Source organism: Lepisosteus oculatus, chromosome 4 (assembly GCF_040954835.1).
Source record: "Lepisosteus oculatus isolate fLepOcu1 chromosome 4, fLepOcu1.hap2, whole genome shotgun sequence".
Taxonomy (NCBI): Eukaryota; Metazoa; Chordata; class Actinopteri; order Semionotiformes; family Lepisosteidae; genus Lepisosteus; species Lepisosteus oculatus.
The window spans coordinates 2736425-2756224 of NC_090699.1; the positions used below are offsets into that span (position 1 = coordinate 2736425).

Sequence of the window (19800 nt, forward strand, 5' to 3'; positions counted from 1 at the left end):
AGTCTGGTTCCAGCCTGACAGTCTGCCTGTCTCTCTCTGTGCTTTACAGATCAGAAGGGTGGGTACCAGCAGAAACAGGGGTACCAGCGAGGCGGATACCGTCAGAACCAGAGTTCGTACTGATGGGCCTCAGCGACCAGGCCCAGAGACACAGCGCCGACACTGTCCCCAGCCCCCCTCCCACTGAAGAGAGAAAACCAATAAACACCCTTCACTGGCACAGCTCTGAGTCCTGGTGTCTGTGTGTGTGTGTCAGATTGGACTGGGGGTCTGTGTGTTTGACTGGAGTGGGGGGTCTCTAGGATCTCTACTCTCTCTCCCTGTGTCTCCTGTCCTGCTGTGTGTTTATTACTGAGGGAGTCTCTGTGATCTCCTCTCTCTCACTGTGTCTCCTGTCCTGCTGTGTGTTTATTACTGAGGGAGTCTCTGTGATCTCCTCTCTCTCAGTGTCTCCTGTCCTGCTGTGTGTGTTTATTACTGAGGGAGCCTCTGTGATCTCCTCTCTCACTGTGTCTCCTGTCCTGCTGTGTGTGGTTGTTGCTGTTTAGTTCTGAAACGAAGAAGAGATTCTCCGTCAGGTCAGGTCCTCTCTGCTCGGCCTGTGAATGATTAAACACTGGCCAAACAGATCTGCTCCTCGCTGCCCTGGGTCACCAGCCTCCTGCAATCCCTCTGTCCAGAGGGAGTGTCCCGAGCCCAGTCTGGGGCCGATTCCTGACTCCCAGTTCGCGGAGCAGGAGCAGAGAGAGATCGCCAGGGTGAAAGTGGACAGTGTCTGTCCTCTCCCTGTGGTCTCGGGTTATGGACTGAGTTGCGTGCTGGCAGGAGCATCTGAGGAATTACCTGCGCTGGGAGCAGAAAACAGCAGGGGGTGCTGCTGAGAGCGAGAGAGAGGGGTTAATACAGACACTGACTGGACACTCCAGTACATTAACACTCCACTGAGAGAGAGAGAGAGGGGTTAATACACACTCACTGACTGGACACTCCAGTACATTAACACTGCACTGAGAGAGAGAGAGAGGGGTTAATACACACACACTGACTGGACACTCCAGTACATTAACACTGCACTGAGAGAGAGAGGGGTTAATACAGACACACTGACTGGACACTCCAGTACATTAACACTGCACTGAGAGAGAGAGAGGGGTTAATACACACTCACTGACTGGACACTCCAGTACATTAACACTGCACTGAGAGAGAGAGAGGGGTTAATACACACTGACTGGACACTCCAGTACATTAACACTTCACTGAGAGAGAGAGGGGTTAATACAGACACTGACTGGACACTCCAGTACATTAACACTGCACTGAGAGAGAGGGGGGTTAATACCAGTACATTGAATGGGCAGTAGAGTACATTAGTAATTTTACAGAGAGCGCTGGTCATTTATTAACAAGCTCGAGCTGCAAACTCATGTCAGCTCACAGTCTGCTGGACTGACCCTCAGACACAGTGTCCTCTCTCACTCGTCCTCTGGACTTGCTTGCTGCAGCACGAGGTAGGAGACTCTCCACAGACTCCCTGTGCCTGTTTGTCTGACTGTCTGTCTGTCTGCCTGTGTCTCTCTCTGTATCTCTCCACCTGTCTGTCTGCCTGTGTCTCTCTCTGTATCTCTCCACCCGTCTGTTTCACTGTCTGTCTGTATCTCCCCACCTGTCTGTCTGCCTGTGTCTCTCTTTGTATGACATTCTACCTGGACTGGGGCTGGAGACCCCTGTACTGGACTGGGGCTGGAGACCCCTGGACTGGAGTGGACGACTGAGACTGGTGATCCCTGGATGGACTGGACTGGACTGGGGCTGCACGAGTTGGGGTCACAGCAGGCCGACAGCTGTGCTGGTTTTTCAGGTGCTGGGAGAGAGGAGTGAGACGCCCGCAGGCAGGGAGAGACTCGGGATTCTGGGATCTACGAAACTCTGTCCCAGCACACAGGAGCACAATACTAACAACAGGACAGCCCCGTCTTCACAACACACTGCAGAACTGCACAACACACTGAGAACAGCACCATCTTCACAACACACTGCACAACTGCACAACACACTGAGAACAGCACCGTCTTCACAACACACTGCACAACTGCCCAACTGAACAACACACTGAGAACAGCACCATCTTCACAACACAGGGGGGTCAGATAGACAGGTGGTTGAGACAGACAGATAAGATAGACAGGTGGTCCAATAGACAGGTAGTGCAGACAGACAGGAAGTCCAGACAGACAGACAGGTGGTACAGAGAGACGGGAAGTCCAGACAGACAGACAGACAGACAGACAGGTGGTACAGAGAGACGGGACATCCAGACAGACAGACAGACAGGAAATCTAGACAGATAAGAAAGGCAGACAGGTCGTGCAGACAGACAGGTGGTTCAGTAGACAGGTAGTACAGACAGACAGGAAGTGCACACAGAAAGACAGATAAGACAGGTGGTTCAGCAGACAGACAGACAGGTGGTCCAGCAGACAGGTAGTGCAGACAGACAGGAAGTCCAGGGAGCCAGGTGGTCCAGCAGACAGACAGGCACTCACACGCACAGGATGTTTCTCTCTCGCTCCTGTGTGCGACACCTCCTCCCAATCTGGAACCCAGCAGCTAGGACTACAACTCCCAGGATGCTCAGTGGTGACCCCACCATGACCTCGCGGCCCAGTGACTTGCCAGTGACCCATCCCCAACCAGGCTGCGACCCCCCGGTGACCTTGAGCTTCGACGACCCCCGTGCATTCCAGGTGAAAAGTCTGGGGGAGCTACTGAGAGCTCTGGGGGTGTTCAGGGCCTGTTCAATACCCCCCTTGGTCAACAACTGCAGCAAGGTGAGAGACACCAGTCAGTGTGTCTGTATGAACCTCTCTCTCTCAGTGCAGTGTTAACGTACTGGAGTGTCCAGTCAGTGTGTCTGTATGAACCCCTCTCTCTCTCAGTGCAGTGTTAATGTACTGGAGTGTCCAGTCAGTGTGTGTGTATTAACCCCTCTCTCTCTCTCAGTGCAGTGTTAATGTACTGGAGTGTCCAGTCAGTGTGTGTGTATTAACCCCTCTCTCTCTCAGTGCAGTGTTAACGTACTGGAGTGTCCAGTCAGTGTGTCTGTATGAACCTCTCTCTCTCTCAGTGCAGTGTTAATGTACTGGAGTGTCCAGTCAGTGTGTCTGTATTAACCCCTCTCTCTCTCAGTGCAGTGTTAATGTACTGGAGTGTCCAGTCAGTGTGTCTGTATTAACCCCTCTCTCTCAGTGCAGTGTTAATGTACTGGAGTGTCCAGTCAGTGTGTGTGTATTAACCCCTCTCTCTCTCAGTGCAGTGTTAATGTACTGGAGTGTCCAGTCAGTGTGTCTGTATTAACCCCTCTCTCTCTCAGTGCAGTGTTAATGTACTGGAGTGTCCAGTCAGTGTGTGTGTATTAACCCCTCTCTCTCTCAGTGCAGTGTTAATGTACTGGAGTGTCCAGTCAGTGTGTCTGTATGAACCCCTCTCTCTCTCAGTGCAGTGTTAATGTACTGGAGTGTCCAGTCAGTGTGTGTATTAACCCCTCTCTCTCTCAGTGCAGTGTTAATGTACTGGAGTGTCCAGTCAGTGTGTGTGTATTAACCCCTCTCTCTCTCTCAGTGCAGTGTTAATGTACTGGAGTGTCCAGTCAGTGTGTCTGTATTAACCCCTCTCTCTCAGTGCAGTGTTAATGTACTGGAGTGTCCAGTCAGTGTGTCTGTATTAACCCCTCTCTCTCAGTGCAGTGTTAATGTACTGGAGTGTCCAGTCAGTGTGTGTGTATTAACCCCTCTCTCTCTCAGTGCAGCGTTAATGTACTGGAGTGTCCAGTCAGTGTGTGTGTATTAACCCCTCTCTCTCTCAGTGCAGCGCTAATGTACTGGAGTGTCCAGTCAGTGTGTCTGTATTAACCCCTCTCTCTCTCAGTGCAGCGTTAATGTACTGGAGTGTCCAGTCAGTGTGTGTGTATTAACCCCTCTCTCTCTCAGTGCAGTGTTAATGTACTGGAGTGTCCAGTCAGTGTGTGTATTAACCCCTCTCTCTCTCAGTGCAATGTTAATGTACTGGAGTGTCCAGTCAGTGTGTGTGTATTAACCCCTCTCTCTCTCAGTGCAGTGTTAATGTACTGGAGTGTCAGTCAGTGTGTCTGCATTAACCCCTCTCTCTCTCAGTGCAGTGTTAATGTACTGGAGTGTCAGTCAGTGTGTCTGCATTAACCCCTCTCTCTCTCAGTGCAGTGTTAATGTACTGGAGTGTCCAGTCAGTGTGTCTGCATTAACCCCTCTCTCTCAATGCAGTGTTAATGTACTGGAGTGTCCAGTGTGTCTGTATTAACCCCTCTCTCTCTCTCAGTGCAGCGTTAATGTACTGGAGTGTCCAGTCAGTGTGTGTGTATTAACCCCTCTCTCTCTCAGTGCAGTGTTAATGTACTGGAGTGTCCAGTCAGTGTGTCTGTATTAACCCCTCTCTCTCTCAGTGCAGCGCTAATGTACTGGAGTGTCCAGTCAGTGTGTCTGTATTAACCCCTCTCTCTCTCAGTGCAGCGTTAATGTACTGGAGTGTCCAGTCAGTGTGTGTGTATTAACCCCTCTCTCTCTCAGTGCAATGTTAATGTACTGGAGTGTCCAGTCAGTGTGTGTGTATTAACCCCTCTCTCTCTCAGTGCAGTGTTAATGTACTGGAGTGTCCAGTCAGTGTGTCTGTATTAACCCCTCTCTCTCAGTGCAGTGTTAATGTACTGGAGTGTCCAGTCAGTGTGTCTGTATTAACCCCTCTCTCTCTCAGTGCAATGTTAATGTACCGGAGTGTCCAGTCAGTGTGTCTGTATTAACCCCCCTCTCTCTCAGTGCAGTGTTAATGTACCGGAGTGTCCAGTCAGTGTGTCTGTATTAACCCCCCTCTCTCTCAGTGCAGTGTTAATGTACTGGAGTGTCCAGTCAGTGTGTGTGTATTAACCCCTCTCTCTCTCAGTGCAGTGTTAATGTACTGGAGTGTCCAGTCAGTGTGTCTGTATTAACCCCTCTCTCTCTCAGTGCAGTGTTAATGTACTGGAGTGTCCAGTCAGTGTGTGTCTGTATTAACCCCTCTCTCTCAGTGCAGTGTTAATGTACTGGAGTGTCCAGTCAGTGTGTGTGTATTAACCCCTCTCTCTCTCAGTGCAGTGTTAATGTACTGGAGTGTCCAGTCAGTGTGTGTGTATTAACCCCTCTCTCTCTCAGTGCAGTGTTAATGTACTGGAGTGTCCAGTCAGTGTGTCTGTATTAACCCCTCTCTCTCTCAGTGCAGTGTTAATGTACTGGAGTGTCCAGTCAGTGTGTCTGTATTAACCCCTCTCTCTCTCAGTGCAGTGTTACTGTACTGGAGTGTCCAGTCAGTGTGTGTGTATGAACCCCTCTCTCTCTCAGTGCAGTGTTAATGTACTGGAGTGTCCAGTCAGTGTGTGTGTATGAACCCCTCTCTCTCTCAGTGCAGTGTTAATGTACTGGAGTGTCCAGTCAGTGTGTGTGTATTAACCCCTCTCTCTCTCAGTGCAGTGTTAATGTACTGGAGTGTCCAGTCAGTGTGTCTGTATGAACCCCTCTCTCTCTCAGTGCAGTGTTAATGTACTGGAGTGTCCAGTCAGTGTGTGTATTAACCCCTCTCTCTCTCAGTGCAGTGTTAATGTACTGGAGTGTCCAGTCAGTGTGTCTGTATTAACCCCTCTCTCTCTCAGTGCAGTGTTAATGTACTGGAGTGTCCAGTCAGTGTGTGTCTGTATTAACCCCTCTCTCTCAGTGCAGTGTTAATGTACTGGAGTGTCCAGTCAGTGTGTGTGTATTAACCCCTCTCTCTCTCAGTGCAGTGTTAATGTACTGGAGTGTCCAGTCAGTGTGTGTGTATTAACCCCTCTCTCTCTCAGTGCAGTGTTAATGTACTGGAGTGTCCAGTCAGTGTGTGTGTATGAACCCCTCTCTCTCTCAGTGCAGTGTTAATGTACTGGAGTGTCCAGTCAGTGTGTCTGTATTAACCCCTCTCTCTCTCAGTGCAGTGTTAATGTACTGGAGTGTCCAGTCAGTGTGTTGGTATTAACCCCTCTCTCTCTCAGTGCAGTGTTACTGTACTGGAGTGTCCAGGCAGTGTGTGTGTATGAACCCCTCTCTCTCTCAGTGCAGTGTTAATGTACTGGAGTGTCCAGTCAGTGTGTGTGTATGAACCCCTCTCTCTCTCAGTGCAGTGTTAATGTACTGGAGTGTCCAGTCAGTGTGTGTGTATTAACCCCTCTCTCTCTCAGTGCAGTGTTAATGTACTGGAGTGTCCAGTCAGTGTGTCTGTATGAACCCCTCTCTCTCTCAGTGCAGTGTTAATGTACTGGAGTGTCCAGTCAGTGTGTGTATTAACCCCTCTCTCTCTCAGTGCAGTGTTAATGTACTGGAGTGTCCAGTCAGTGTGTCTGTATGAACCCCTCTCTCTCTCAGTGCAGTGTTAATGTACTGGAGTGTCCAGTCAGTGTGTCTGTATTAACCCCTCTCTCTCTCAGTGCAGTGTTAATCTACTGGAGTGTCCAGTCAGTGTGTGTATTAACTCCTCTCTCTCTCCCAGTTGCTCTCTCTGTCTCGCTCTGTCCTGGGCGCACGTCTCTTCAGTCGCCTCATGAGGGCGACGGTGTACGCCCAGTTTGTTGCCGGGGAGACAGAGGCTGAGATCCGAGCGGCCATGGCGAAGCTGAGCATGCTGGGAATGCGGCCGATGTTGGCGGTGCCCATCGAGGAGGACGTTGGGGAGACCAGGCCAGGGTCAGTGCTGCCCAGACCATGACTGAGGTCACCCCCCATCTGTCCAGAGTCTGACCGCTGTGTCCGCAGCCTGTCCCAGCAAGCAACGGGGCAAGGAGGAGACACACCCTGGACACCAGTCACACACACACACACAACCACAACAGAACAGACGCACATACATCCCACACACTCCATGCATACCGTATACACACTGTACACAAACACAAACACAAACGCTTTCCCAGAAGTCAGTGTGTCAGTATTAACATGGACCTGCCAGCATGTCATGTCATGATTGTGAGAGGGACCCACACAAACATGGGGAGAACATGCAGACTCCCCTTCAGTTAGCCTTAATTGCTATTATAATTGTTTTACTTACAGGGAATCTGCAAGGCTGTATATTATATACAGGATATTTCAGGGTTAGAAAGCATCGGCACCGATGAGGGCATTTCAAACCACAGAGAAAATAAAGTAAACACAGTCATGTGTAAAACCTCCGATTTGCATCTCAGAATAGAGGAAGTTTCCAGGTCTGCGCAGTGCCGTGGTCTGTGAAGCACAACGAGGCCACAACACTGCCGGTCGACTTTGAGACCGTTCTGTTGACAGATACTGCTTACTTATTAACTCTGCACGCAGATCGCCTTGGAACATCGTCACGGTGAAGTATCTGCTGCACAGCCTGTACTTACTCACTCGTCCATCACAGTACATCTATCATGACAGAGACTAGTGAGCAGGAAGGGCTACCTCACATCACAGTACACCAGTCAGTACAGGGACTAGTGAGCAGGAAGGGCCTCTTCACATCACAGTACACTAGTCAGTACAGGGACTAGTGAGCAGGAAGGGCTGCTTCATGTCACAGTACAGCAGTCAGTACAGGGACTAGTGAGCAGGAAGGGCCTCATCACATCACAGTACACCAGTCAGTACAGGGACTAGTGAGCAGGAAGGGTCTCTTCACATCACAGTACAGCAGTCAGTACAGGGACAAGTGAGCAGGAAGGGCCTCTTCACATCACAGTACACTAGTCAGTACAGGGACTAGTGAGCAGGAAGGGCTGCTTCATGTCACAGTACACCAGTCAGTATAGGGACTAGTGAGCAGGAAGGGCCCCTTCACATCACAGTACACCAGTCAGTACAGGGACTAGTGAGCAGGAAGGGCTACCTCACATCACAGTACACCAGTCAGTACAGGGACTAGTGAGCAGGAAGGGCCTCTTCACATCACAGTACAGCAGTCAGTACAGGGACTAGTGAGCAGGAAGGGCCTCTTCACATCACAGTACAGCAGTCAGTACAGGGACTAGTGAGCAGGAAGGGCCTCTTCACATCACAGTACAGCAGTCAGTACAGGGACTAGTGAGCAGGAAGGGCCTCTTCACATCACAGTACACCAGTCAGTACAGGGACCAGTGAGCAGGAAGGGCTACCTCACATCACAGTACAGCAGTCAGTACAGGGACTAGTCAGCAGGAAGGGCCTCTTTACATCACAGTACAGCAGTCAGTACAGGGACTAGTGAGCAGGAAGGGCCTCTTCACATCACAGTACACCAGTCAGTACAGGGACTAGTGAGCAGGAAGGGCTACCTCACATCACAGTACATCAGTCAGTACAGGGACTAGTGAGCAGGAAGGGCCTCTTCACATCACAGTACAGCAGTCAGTACAGGGACTAGTGAGCAGGAAGGGCCTCATCATGTCACAGTACACCAGTCAGTACAGGGACTAGTGAGCAGGAAGGGCCTCTTCACATCACAGTACAGCAGTCAGTACAGGGACTAGTGAGCAGGAAGGGCTACCTCACATCACAGTACAGCAGTCAGTACAGGGACTAGTGAGCAGGAAGGGCCTCTTCACATCACAGTACACCAGTCAGTACAGGGACTAGTGAGCAGGAAGGGCCTCTTCACATCACAGTACACCAGTCAGTACAGGGACTAGTGAGCAGGAAGGGCCTCTTCACATCACAGTACACCAGTCAGTACAGGGACTAGTGAGCAGGAAGGGCCTCTTCACATCACAGTACACCAGTCAGTCCAGGGACTAGTGAGCAGGAAGGGCCTCTTGACATCACAGTACAGCAGTCAGTACAGGGACTAGTGAGCAGGAAGGGCCTCTTGACATCACAGTACAGCAGTCAGTACAGGGACTAGTGAGCAGGAAGGGTCTCTTCACATCACAGTACAGCAGTCAGTACAGAGACTAGTGAGCAGGAAGGACCTCTTCCCATCACAGTACATCAGTCAGTACAAGGACTAGTGAGCAGGAAGGGCCTCATCATGTCACAGTACATCAAGTGTACAGGGACTAGTGAGCAGGAAGGGTCTCTTCACATCACAGTACACCAGTCAGTACAGGGACTAGTGAGCAGGAAGGGCCTCTTCACATCACAGTACAGCAGTCAGTACAGGGACTAGTGAGCAGGAAGGGCCTCTTCACATCACAGTACATCAGTCAGTACAGGGACTAGTGAGCAGGAAGGGCTGCTTCATGTCACAGTACACCAGTCCGTACAGGGACTAGTGAGCAGGAAGGGCTACCTCACATCACAGTACAGCAGTCAGTACAGGGACTAGTGAGCAGGAAGGGCCTCTTCACATCACAGTACATCAGTCAGTACAGGGACTAGTGAGCAGGAAGGGCCTCATCACATCACAGTACACCAGTCAGTACAGGGACTAGTGAGCAGGAAGGGTCTCTTCACATCACAGTACAGCAGTCAGTACAGGGACTAGTGAGCAGGAAGGGCCGCTTCACATCACAGTACATCAGTCAGTACAGGGACTAGTGAGCAGGAAGGGCCTCTTCACATCACAGTACAGCAGTCAGTACAGGGACTAGTGAGCAGGAAGGACCTCTTCCCATCACAGTACATCAGTCAGTACAAGGAATAGTGAGCAGGAAGGGCCTCATCATGTCACAGTACATCAAGTGTACAGGGACTAGTGAGCAGGAAGGGTCTCTTCACATCACAGTACACCAGTCAGTACAGGGACTAGTGAGCAGGAAGGGCCTCTTCACATCACAGTACAGCAGTCAGTACAGGGACTAGTGAGCAGGAAGGGCCTCATCACATCACAGTACACCAGTCAGTACAGGGACTAGTGAGCAGGAAGGGTCTCTTCACATCACAGTACAGCAGTCAGTACAGGGACTAGTGAGCAGGAAGGGCCTCTTCACATCACAGTACACCAGTCAGTACAGGGACTAGTGAGCAGGAAGGGCCTCTTCACATCGCAGTACAGCAGTCAGTACAGGGACTAGTGAGCAGGAAGGGCCTCTTCACATCGCAGTACACCAGTCAGTACAGGGACTAGTGAGCAGGAAGGGCCTCTTCACATCGCAGTACACCAGTCAGTACAGGGACTAGTGAGCAGGAAGGGCCTCTTCACATCACAGTACAGCAGTCAGCACAGGGACTAGTGAGCAGGAAGGGCTGCTTTCACAGAATTCACGAGTTTGTGCCTAATTAGAATTTGTAATTAATTGCTGTTGTCTGAGAAACCGGGACTGCAGTTCCCCTGCTGTGCCTGCGCTGTTGCCGTTACACTGTCCCTGTGTCGTCCTCCTGGTCGGCGTGACAACCCCCCCCCCTCGCTCTCCGGTTCTCTGTCTCCAGGGAGGGGCGCTACGACGACAACCTGGCGGCCATGCTGGAGTGCATCCGCATCTCCCACGGCAACCCCTGGTCTGCAGATCCCATGATGCAGCTGAAAGTGACGGCCCTGCTGAGTGCAGAGCTGTGTGTGAGTACAGGAGCAGAGAGACAGACAGGTAGAGAGACAGACAGGCAAGGAGAAAGAGAACGACAGGCAAAGAGGCAGAGAGAGAGAGAGAGAGAGAGAGGTAGAGAGACAGAGAGAAAGGCAGATGGAGATAAAGAAGGGCAGAGAGAGAGAAACAGAGAGACAGACAGTGAGACAGGCAGACAGGCAGAGAGAGAGAAAAAAACAGACAGACAGGTGGAGAGGAATGACAGGCAGGCAGAAAGACAGACAGACGGACAGGGACAGAGACAGACAGACAAGCTGGCAGAGAAACAGATGGTCAGGCAGATAGAGAGGCACTGAAGAGCAGAGTCAGGCAACAGCATTAACAGAATTTCACTTCTCCTCAGACAAAGATATCGTCTCTCCTCGCCGACTCAGAGGAACAGTTTGACCTCAGCACCCTGCTCAGAGCCATGGGGGGACAGGTAATCACTGGACAGTGCAGTGTGAATGTACTGGAGTGTCCAGTCAGTGTGTCTGTATTAACCCCTCTCTCTCTCAGTGCAGTGTTCATGTACTGGAGTGTACAGTCAGTGTGTGTGTATTAACCCCTCTCTCTCTCAGTGCAGTGTTAATGTACTGGAGTGTCCAGTCAGTGTGTCTGTATTAACCCCTCTCTCTCTCTCAGTGTAGTGTTAATGTACTGGAGTGTCCAGTCAGTGTGTCTGTATGAACCCCTCTCTCTCAGTGCAGTGTTAATGTACTGGAGTGTCCAGTCAGTGTGTCTGTATTAACCCCTCTCTCTCTCAGTGCAGTGTTAATGTACTGGAGTGTCCAGTCAGTGTGTCTGTATTAACCCCCCTCTCTCCCTCAGTGCAGTGTTAATGTACTGGAGTGTCCAGTCAGTGTGTCTGTATGAACCCCTCTCTCTCAGTGCAGTGTTAATGTACTGGAGTGTCCAGTCAGTGTGTCTGTATTAACCCCTCTCTCTCAGTGCAGTGTTCATGTACTGGAGTGTCCAGTCAGTGTGTGTGTATGATCCCCTCTCTCTCTCAGTGCAGTGTTAATGTACTGGAGTGTCCAGTCAGCGTGTCTGTATGAACCCCTCTCTCTCAGTGCAGTGTTAATGTACTGGAGTGTCCAGTCAGTGTGTGTGTATTAACCCCTCTCTCTCTCAGTGCAGTGTTAATGTACTGGAGTGTCCCGTCAGTGTGTCTGTATTAACCCCTCTCTCTCTCAGTGCAGTGTTAATGTACTGGAGTGTCCAGTCAGTGTGTGTGTATTAACCCCCCTCTCTCTCAGTGCAGTGTTAATGTACTGGAGTGTCCAGTCAGTGTGTCTGTATTAACCCCCCTCTCTCTCTCAGTGCAGTGTTAATGTACTGGAGTGTCCAGTCAGTGTGTCTGTATTAACCCCTCTCTCTCTCTCAGTGCAGTGTTAATGTACTGGAGTGTCCAGTCAGTGTGTCTGTATTAACCCCTCTCTCTCTCAGTGCAGTGTTAATGTACTGGAGTGTCCAGTCAGTGTGTCTGTATTAACCCCCCTCTCTCTCTCAGTGCAGTGTTAATGTACTGGAGTGTCCAGTCAGTGTGTCTGTATTAACCCCTCTCTCTCTCAGTGCAGTGTTAATGTACTGGAGTGTCCAGTCAGTGTGTCTGTATGAACCCCTCTCTCTCAGTGCAGTGTTAATGTACTGGAGTGTCCAGTCAGTGTGTCTGTATTAACCCCTCTCTCTCAGTGCAGTGTTCATGTACTGGAGTGTCCAGTCAGTGTGTGTGTATGATCCCCTCTCTCTCTCAGTGCAGTGTTAATGTACTGGAGTGTCCAGTCAGTGTGTCTGTATTAACCCCTCTCTCTCTCAGTGCAGTGTTAATGTACTGGAGTGTCCCGTCAGTGTGTCTGTATTAACCCCTCTCTCTCTCAGTGCAGTGTTAATGTACTGGAGTGTCCAGTCAGTGTGTGTGTATTAACCCCCCTCTCTCTCAGTGCAGTGTTAATGTACTGGAGTGTCCAGTCAGTGTGTCTGTATTAACCCCCCTCTCTCTCTCAGTGCAGTGTTAATGTACTGGAGTGTCCAGTCAGTGTGTCTGTATTAACCCCTCTCTCTCTCTCAGTGCAGTGTTAATGTACTGGAGTGTCCAGTCAGTGTGTCTGTATTAACCCCTCTCTCTCAGTGCAGTGTTAATGTACTGGAGTGTCCAGTCAGTGTGTCTGTATGAACCCCCCTCTCTCTCAGTGCAGTGTTAATGTCAGTGTCTCTCTCTCTACAGACAGTCAGTTTTCCAGGGCTGACAGACAGAGAGACACAACACTTCCTATGTGGGCTCCGTAGACTGAACGCAGTGGGAGAGGTAACACACTCCAGAAGTAAGGAGTTATTCATGTATTTGTTTGTGGCGTCTGGCTGGGTGACAGCGCCCCCTCAGTGAGCCCAGGCTCAGCGGGGGAACTGCAGCTCGCTCCTGCGGGCAGCCAGAGAGTCACCCTGACCTCTGACCTGTGACCTGTGACCTTTCCCCCGGGTCAGCGGGCCCGCGCTCTCAGGGTCCGCGTCCTCGTCGACGCCGAGTACACCTACATGAACCCCGCCCTCAGCCTCGTCACCATGGCAATGATGAAGAAGTTCAACCAGTCGGAGGCCTGGATCTGGAACACGTATCAGTGCTACTTAAGGGTGAGTAGAAGTAAACTCTCTCTGCGGGACTGTCTGTCTCTCCTGAGCGTCTGTGGGTATTAACCCCTCTCGCTCTCTCTGAGGGACAGCCTGTCTCTCCTGAGCGGTCTGTGGGTATTAACCCCTCTCACTCTCCCTGCGCTCCTGCGGGACTGTCTATCTCTCCTGAGCGTCTGTGGGTATTAACCCCTCTCGCTCTCTCTGCGGGACTGTCTCTCCTGAGTGTCTGTGGGCATTAACCCCTCTCGCTCTCTCTGCGGGACTGGCTGTCTCTCCCGAGTGTCTGTGGGCATTAACCCCTCTCACTCTCCCTGTGCTCCAGCGGGACTGTCTGTCTCTCCTGAGTGTCTGTGGGCATTAACCCCTCTCGTTCTCTCTGCGGGACTGTCTGTCTCTCCCAAGCGTCTGTGGGTATTAACCCCTCTCGCTCTCCCTGCGCTCCTGCAGGACTGCCTGTCTCTCCCGAGCGTCTGTGGGTATTAACCCCTCTCGCTCTCTCTGTGGGACTCCCTGTCTCTCCCGAGTGTCTGTGGGTATTAACCCCTCTCGCTCTCTCTGTGGGACTCCCTGTCTCTCCCGAGTGTCTGTGGGTATTAACCCCTCTCGCTCTCTCTGTGGGACTCCCTGTCTCTCCCGAGCGTCTGTGGGTATTAACCCCTCTCGCTCTCTCTGCACTCCTGCAGGACTGCCTGTCTCTCCCGAGCGTCTGTGGGTATTAACCCCTCTCGCTCTCTCTGTGGGACTCCCTGTCTCTCCCGAGTGTCTGTGGGTATTAACCCCTCTCGCTCTCTCTGCACTCCTGCAGGACTGCCTGTCTCTCCCGAGCGTCTGTGGGTATTAACCCCTCTCGCTCTCTCTGTGGGACTCCCTGTCTCTCCCGAGTGTCTGTGGGTATTAACCCCTCTCGATCTCTCTGCGGGACTCCCTGTCTCTCCCGAGTGTCTGCGGGTATTAACCCCTCTCGCTCTCCCTGCGCTCCTGCAGGACTGTCTGTCCCTCCTGAGCCGCGACGTCGCCCTGTCTGTCCGCGAGTCCTTCTGCTTCGGGGTCAAGCTGGTCCGGGGCGCCTACATGGACAAGGAGCGGCTCCTGGCCAATCAGAGCGGCCGGCCGGACCCCGTCCACCAATCCTGGGAGAGCACCAACCGCAGGTGACTCCCTGTGTGCAGCTGCACCGCGTCCTGCTGTGATTCCGACACAGAATCTCGTTCTCTGCTCTCGTTCCGCGCTGCCTGGCCCTTGGCTGCGCTGTCTTGTGTTCCCGCCACCCCACCCCCCCCCCTCGGCTGCGCGTTGCTGTGCAGTGTGTGGAGTATTGTGCGGCTGCGGCGGCGCTCCGCAGTTGTGGCGTAACGCGACCCTGTGACCTCTCCTTGCGCAGCTACGACCGCTGCCTGGACACCATGCTGGCGCTCGTCTCCCAGCATGCCGAGAGGTACAGGATCATAGTGGCCACCCACAACGAGGAGTCGGTCAAGCGCGCCGTCCGCAGGCAAGTGTGCAGGGTTCACGGAGTCTCCATCACAGCCTGTGTCGATCTCTCTGTGTGAGGGGTGTCTCTGGTGTCTGTATTAGGGTCTGTGTTCATCTCTCTGTGTGAGGAGTGTCTCTGGGGTCTGTATTAGGGTCTGTGTTCATCTCTCTGTGTGAGGAGTGTCTCTGGGGTCTGTATTAGGGTCTGTGTTCATCTCTCTGTGTGAGGAGTGTCTCTGGGGTCTGTATTAGGGTCTGTGTTCATCTCTCTGTGTGAGGAGTGTCTCTGGGGTCTGTATTAGGGTCTGTGTTCATCTCTCTGTGTGAGGAGTGTCTCTGGGGTCTGTATTAGGGTCTGTGTTCATCTCTCTGTGTGAGGAGTGTCTCTGGGGTCTGTATTAGGGTCTGTGTTCATCTCTCTGTGTGAGGAGTGTCTCTGGAGTCTGTATTAGGGTCTGTGTTCTTCTCTCTGTGTGAGGAGTGTCTCTGGGGTCTGTATTAGGGTCTGTGTTCATCTCTCTGTGTGAGGAGTGTCTCTGGGGTCTGTATTAGGGTCTGTATTGATCTCTCTGTGTGAGGGGTGTCTCTGGTGTCTGTATTAGGGTCTGTGTTCATCTCTCTGTGTGAGGAGTGTCTCTGGGGTCTGTATTAGGGTCTGTGTTCATCTCTCTGTGTGAGGAGTGTCTCTGGGGTCTGTATTAGGGTCTGTGTTCATCTCTCTGTGTGAGGAGTGTCTCTGGGGTCTGTATTAGGGTCTGTATCGATCTCTCTGTGTGAGGAGTGTCTCTGGGGTCTGTATTAGGGTCTGTGTTCATCTCTCTGTGTGAGGAGTGTCTCTGGGGTCTGTATTAGGGTCTGTATTGATCTCTCTGTGTGAGGAGTGTCTCTGGGGTCTGTATTAGGGTCTGTGTTAATCTCTCTGTGTGAGGAGTGTCTCTGGTGTCTGTATTAGGGTCTGTGTTCATCTCTCTGTGTGAGGAGTGTCTCTGGGGTCTGTATTAGGGTCTGTGTTCATCTCTCTGTGTGAGGGGTGTCTCTGGGGTCTGTATTAGGGTCTGTGTTCATCTCTCTGTGTGAGGAGTGTCTCTGGGGTCTGTATTAGGGTCTGTGTTCATCTCTCTGTGTCAGGGGTGTCTCTGGGGTCTGTGTTCATCTCTCTGTGTGAGGAGTGTCTCTGGGGTCTGTATTAGGGTCTGTGTTCATCTCTCTGTGTGAGGAGTGTCTCTGGGGTCTGTATTAGGGTCTGTGTTCATCTCTCTGTGTGAGGAGTGTCTCTGGGGTCTGTATTAGGGTCTGTGTTCATCTCTCTGTGTGAGGAGTGTCTCTGGGGTCTGTATTAGGGTCTGTCTTCATCTCTCTGTGTGAGGAGTGTCTCTGGGGTCTGTATTAATCCCTACATCTCTTCTCTTTTAGGATGACTGAACTGGGGATATCTAAGGTCTCTGGCTCAGTGTGCTTTGGACAGCTCCTGGGGATGTGTGATCATGTTTCTCTAACACTCGGTAAAACTGTCAAATCTGTTGTAATGTTCCTGACAAACACACCCCCCTCTCTCTCTCTCAGTGTAGTGTTAATGTACTGGAGTGTCCAGTCAGTGTGTGTGTATGAACCCCTCTCTCTCTCAGTGCAGTGTTAATGTACTGGAGTGTCCAGTCAGTGTGTCTGTATTAACCCCTCTCTCTCTCAGTGCAGTGTTAATGTACTGGAGTGTCCAGTCAGTGTGTGTGTATTAACCCCTCTCTCTCAGTGCAGTGTTAATGTACTGGAGTGTCCAGTCAGTGTGTCTGTATGAACCCCCTTCTCTCTCTCAGTGCAGTGTTAATGTACTGGAGTGTCCAGTCAGTGTGTCTGTATGAACCCCTCTCTCTCTCAGTGCAGTGTTAATGTACTGGAGTGTCCAGTCAGTGTGTGTGTATTAACCCCTCTCTCTCTCTCAGGGCAGCTGGGTTATCCAGTGTACAAGTCGGTTCCTTATGGCTCGGTTGATGACACGGTACCCTACCTGGTGCGCCGGGCCCAGGAGAACAGAACCGTCCTGCAGGGAATCAGGAAGGAGCGAGGCCTGCTGAGGAGGGAGCTCTGGAGGAGGGTGATGAGGAGATAGAGAGAGAGACAGGGGGAGAGAGAGCGAGACGGGGAGGGAGAGAGTGAGAGAGACAGGGAGGGAGAGCGAGAAAGAGAGAGGGAGGGAGAGAAAGAGAGAGGGAGGGACAGAGATGAGAGCGAGAGAGAGAGAGACAGGGAGGGAGAGAATGAGTGAGGGAGGGAAAGAGATGAGAGAGAGAGACAGGGACAGAGAATGCAATGGAGAGAGAGAAAGAGGGGGAGAGAGTGGAGACAGGGAAAGAGAGATGAAGACACTCAGAGAAAGAAGGGAGCTCAGGAAGACAGGTTAGCAGAGAGACAGAGTATCGGACACAGAGAGTCAGACAGACAGGCGAGCTCGCTGAGGGCGCCCCGTTTCCTGCTCCTGCTGACAGCACTGGAGGACAGCACAGCTCCCCACAAGCAGACCTGATCAAGGCCAGCCATGTGGGGTTCACTGACTCGATCAATACAGCGTCGTGTGTTTACTGATCAGTACAATGGAGAGTTCACTGACTCGATCAATACAGCGCCGTGTGTTTACTGATCAGTACAATGGAGAGTTCACTGACTCGATCAATACAGCGTCGTGTGTTTACTGATCAGTACAATGGAGAGTTCACTGACTCGATCAATACAGCGCCGTGTTTTTATTGATCAATACAATGTAGAGTTTACTGACTCGATCAATACAGCGTCATGTTTTTATTGATCAATACAGCGTCGTGTGTTTACTGATCAGTACAATGGAGAGTTTACTGACTCGATCAATACAGCATCATGTTTTTATTGATCAATACAATGGAGAGTTTACTGTCTAGATCAATACAGCGTCATGTGTTTACTGATCAGTACAATGGAGAGTTCACTGACTCGATCAATACAGCGTCATGTGTTTACTGATCAGTACAATGGAGAGTTCACTGACTCGATCAATACAGCGTCGTGTGTTTACTGATCAGTACAATGGAGAGTTTACTGTCTAGATCAATACAGCGTCATGTGTTTACTGATCAGTACAATGGAGAGTTCACTGACTCGATCAATACAGCGTCATGTTTTTATTGATCAGTACAGTGTAGAGTTTACCGACTTGATCAGTACAGTGTCGTGTGTTTATTGACCCCATCAGTACAGTGTTGTGTGTGAATTGATCAGTACAATGTAATGTGTTAATTGATCAGTACAGTGTTGTGTGTTAATTGATCAGTACAATGTAATGTGTTAATTGATCAGTACAGTGTCGTGTGTGTATTGATCCAGACCAGCAGCGCTCTCCTGATCACGACCAGACCAGACCAGTGGTGTTGTTCCTGGGCAGGCAGGGATGCTGGGAGTTTAATTCCTAGAGTGTCACCCCCCTGCAGAGCCCCCCCAGAGGAAACGGGCTCATTAACACCCAGGCGCTAACGATCACAGGAGACAGCCTGCCCCCCAGTGTGACCCCCGACACCCCCCTGAGAACAAATGTGCTGGCGTGTTGGTGTTGAGCCAGACTGGCACACAGACACAGACAGCTTGTATAGAGCCAGCGCAGGCTTGGACACTGGACTGTCTCGGAGTAAACAGCTCTCACCCCAGTCACACTGCTCACATCTGACCTTGACAGACCGAGACCAGCACATACAGAGACAGAGAGACAGAGAGACAGAGAGACAGAGAGACAGAGAGACAGAGAGAGACAGACAGCTTGTACAGAGCCAGCGCAGGCTTGGACACTGGACTGTCTCGGAGTTAAGAGCTCTCACCCCAGTCACACTGCTCACATCTGACCTTGACAGACCGAGACCAGCACATACAGAGACAGAGAGACAGAGAGACAGAGAGACAGAGAGACAGAGAGAGACAGACAGCTTGTACAGAGCCAGCGCAGGCTTGGACACTGGACTGTCTCGGAGTTAAGAGCTCTCACCCCAGTCACACTGCTCACATCTGACCTTGACAGACCGAGACCAGCACGTACAGAGACAGAGAGACAGAGACAGAGAGAGACAGACAGACTGTATAGAGCCAGCGCAGGCTTGGACACTGGACTGTCTCGGAGTAAACAGCTCTCACCCCAGTCACACTGCTCACATCTGACCTTGACAGACCGAGACCAGCACGTACAGAGACAGAGAGACAGAGACAGAGAGAGACAGACAGACAGACTGTACAGAGCCAGCGCAGGCTTGGACACTGGACTGTCTCAGAGTAAACAGCTCTCACCCCAGTCACACTGCTCACACCTGACCTTGACAGACCGAGACCAGCACGTACAGAGACAGAGAGACAGAGACAGAGAGAGACAGACAGACTGTATAGAGCCAGCGCAGGCTTGGACACTGGACTGTCTCGGAGTAAACAGCTCTCACCCCAGTCACACTGCTCACATCTGACCTTGACAGACCGAGACCAGCACATACAGAGACAGAGAGACAGAGAGACAGAGAGACAGAGAGACAGAGAGACAGAGAGAGACAGACAGCTTGTACAGAGCCAGCGCAGGCTTGGACACTGGACTGTCTCGGAGTAAACAGCTCTCACCCCAGTCACACTGCTCACATCTGACCTTGACAGACCGAGACCAGCACGTACAGAGACAGAGAGACAGAGACAGAGAGAGACAGACAGACAGACTGTACAGAGCCAGCGCAGGCTTGGACACTGGACTGTCTCAGAGTAAACAGCTCTCACCCCAGTCACACTGCTCACACCTGACCTTGACAGACCGAGACCAGCACGTACAGAGACAGAGAGACAGAGACAGAGAGAGACAGACAGACTGTATAGAGCCAGCGCAGGCTTGGACACTGGACTGTCTCGGAGTAAACAGCTCTCACCCCAGTCACACTGCTCACATCTGACCTTGACAGACCGAGACCAGCACGTACAGAGACAGAGAGACAGAGACAGAGAGAGACAGACAGACAGCTTGTATAGAGCCAGCGCAGGCTTGGACACTGGACTGTCTTTGAGTAAACAGCTCTCACCCCAGTCACACTGCTCACATCTGACCTTGACAGAAATTTAATAGAAACCAACAGGACAGGGAATTCACACCCCCTCCTCCCCTGCATGCACACACCAGCACAGCGCTGTGTCCA

At 51.5% G+C, this 19800-nt stretch overlaps 3 protein-coding genes across 5 annotated transcripts in view; 2 read left to right on the top strand and 1 right to left on the bottom strand.

Annotated features, from left to right (window-relative positions):
- The window catches only part of eif3c (eukaryotic translation initiation factor 3, subunit C), a 44470-nt gene extending 44250 nt beyond the window's left edge, over positions 1–220 (top strand). For all 3 annotated transcript variants that reach the window (XM_069188394.1, XM_069188396.1, XM_069188398.1), the window contains one exon: positions 50–220. In XM_069188394.1, the coding sequence (XP_069044495.1) occupies positions 50–123 (74 nt within the window). In that variant the 3' untranslated portion in view covers positions 124–220. The remainder of the gene's footprint in view (positions 1–49) is intronic.
- LOC138238273 (cytosolic sulfotransferase 3-like) overlaps positions 1–19800 on the bottom strand; it is a 271472-nt gene that overhangs the window by 230092 nt on the left and 21580 nt on the right. The gene's annotated exons all lie outside the window — the stretch shown is intronic.
- Positions 1423–17969, top strand: prodh2 (proline dehydrogenase 2). Its single transcript, XM_069188400.1, has 11 exons — positions 1423–1511; positions 1862–2831; positions 6580–6773; positions 10392–10518; positions 10890–10967; positions 12753–12833; positions 13010–13156; positions 14141–14307; positions 14538–14648; positions 16043–16131; positions 16567–17969. Exons 2-11 carry the CDS (start codon positions 2556–2558, stop codon positions 16731–16733), a joined length of 1437 nt encoding a protein of 478 aa, XP_069044501.1. The 5' UTR covers positions 1423–1511; positions 1862–2555; the 3' UTR covers positions 16734–17969.

Excerpts from the sequence above, each read along its gene's own strand:
- prodh2 (XM_069188400.1), top strand. The coding sequence starts at position 2,556 with ATGTTTCTCTCTCGCTCCTGTGTGCGACACCTCCTCCCAATCTGGAAC. Across the intron at positions 14,649-16,042 it reads GTCAAGCGCGCCGTCCGCAG|GATGACTGAACTGGGGATAT; the intron begins GCAAGTGTGCAG and ends CTTCTCTTTTAG. Across the intron at positions 16,132-16,566 it reads TCATGTTTCTCTAACACTCG|GGCAGCTGGGTTATCCAGTG; the intron begins GTAAAACTGTCA and ends TCTCTCTCTCAG.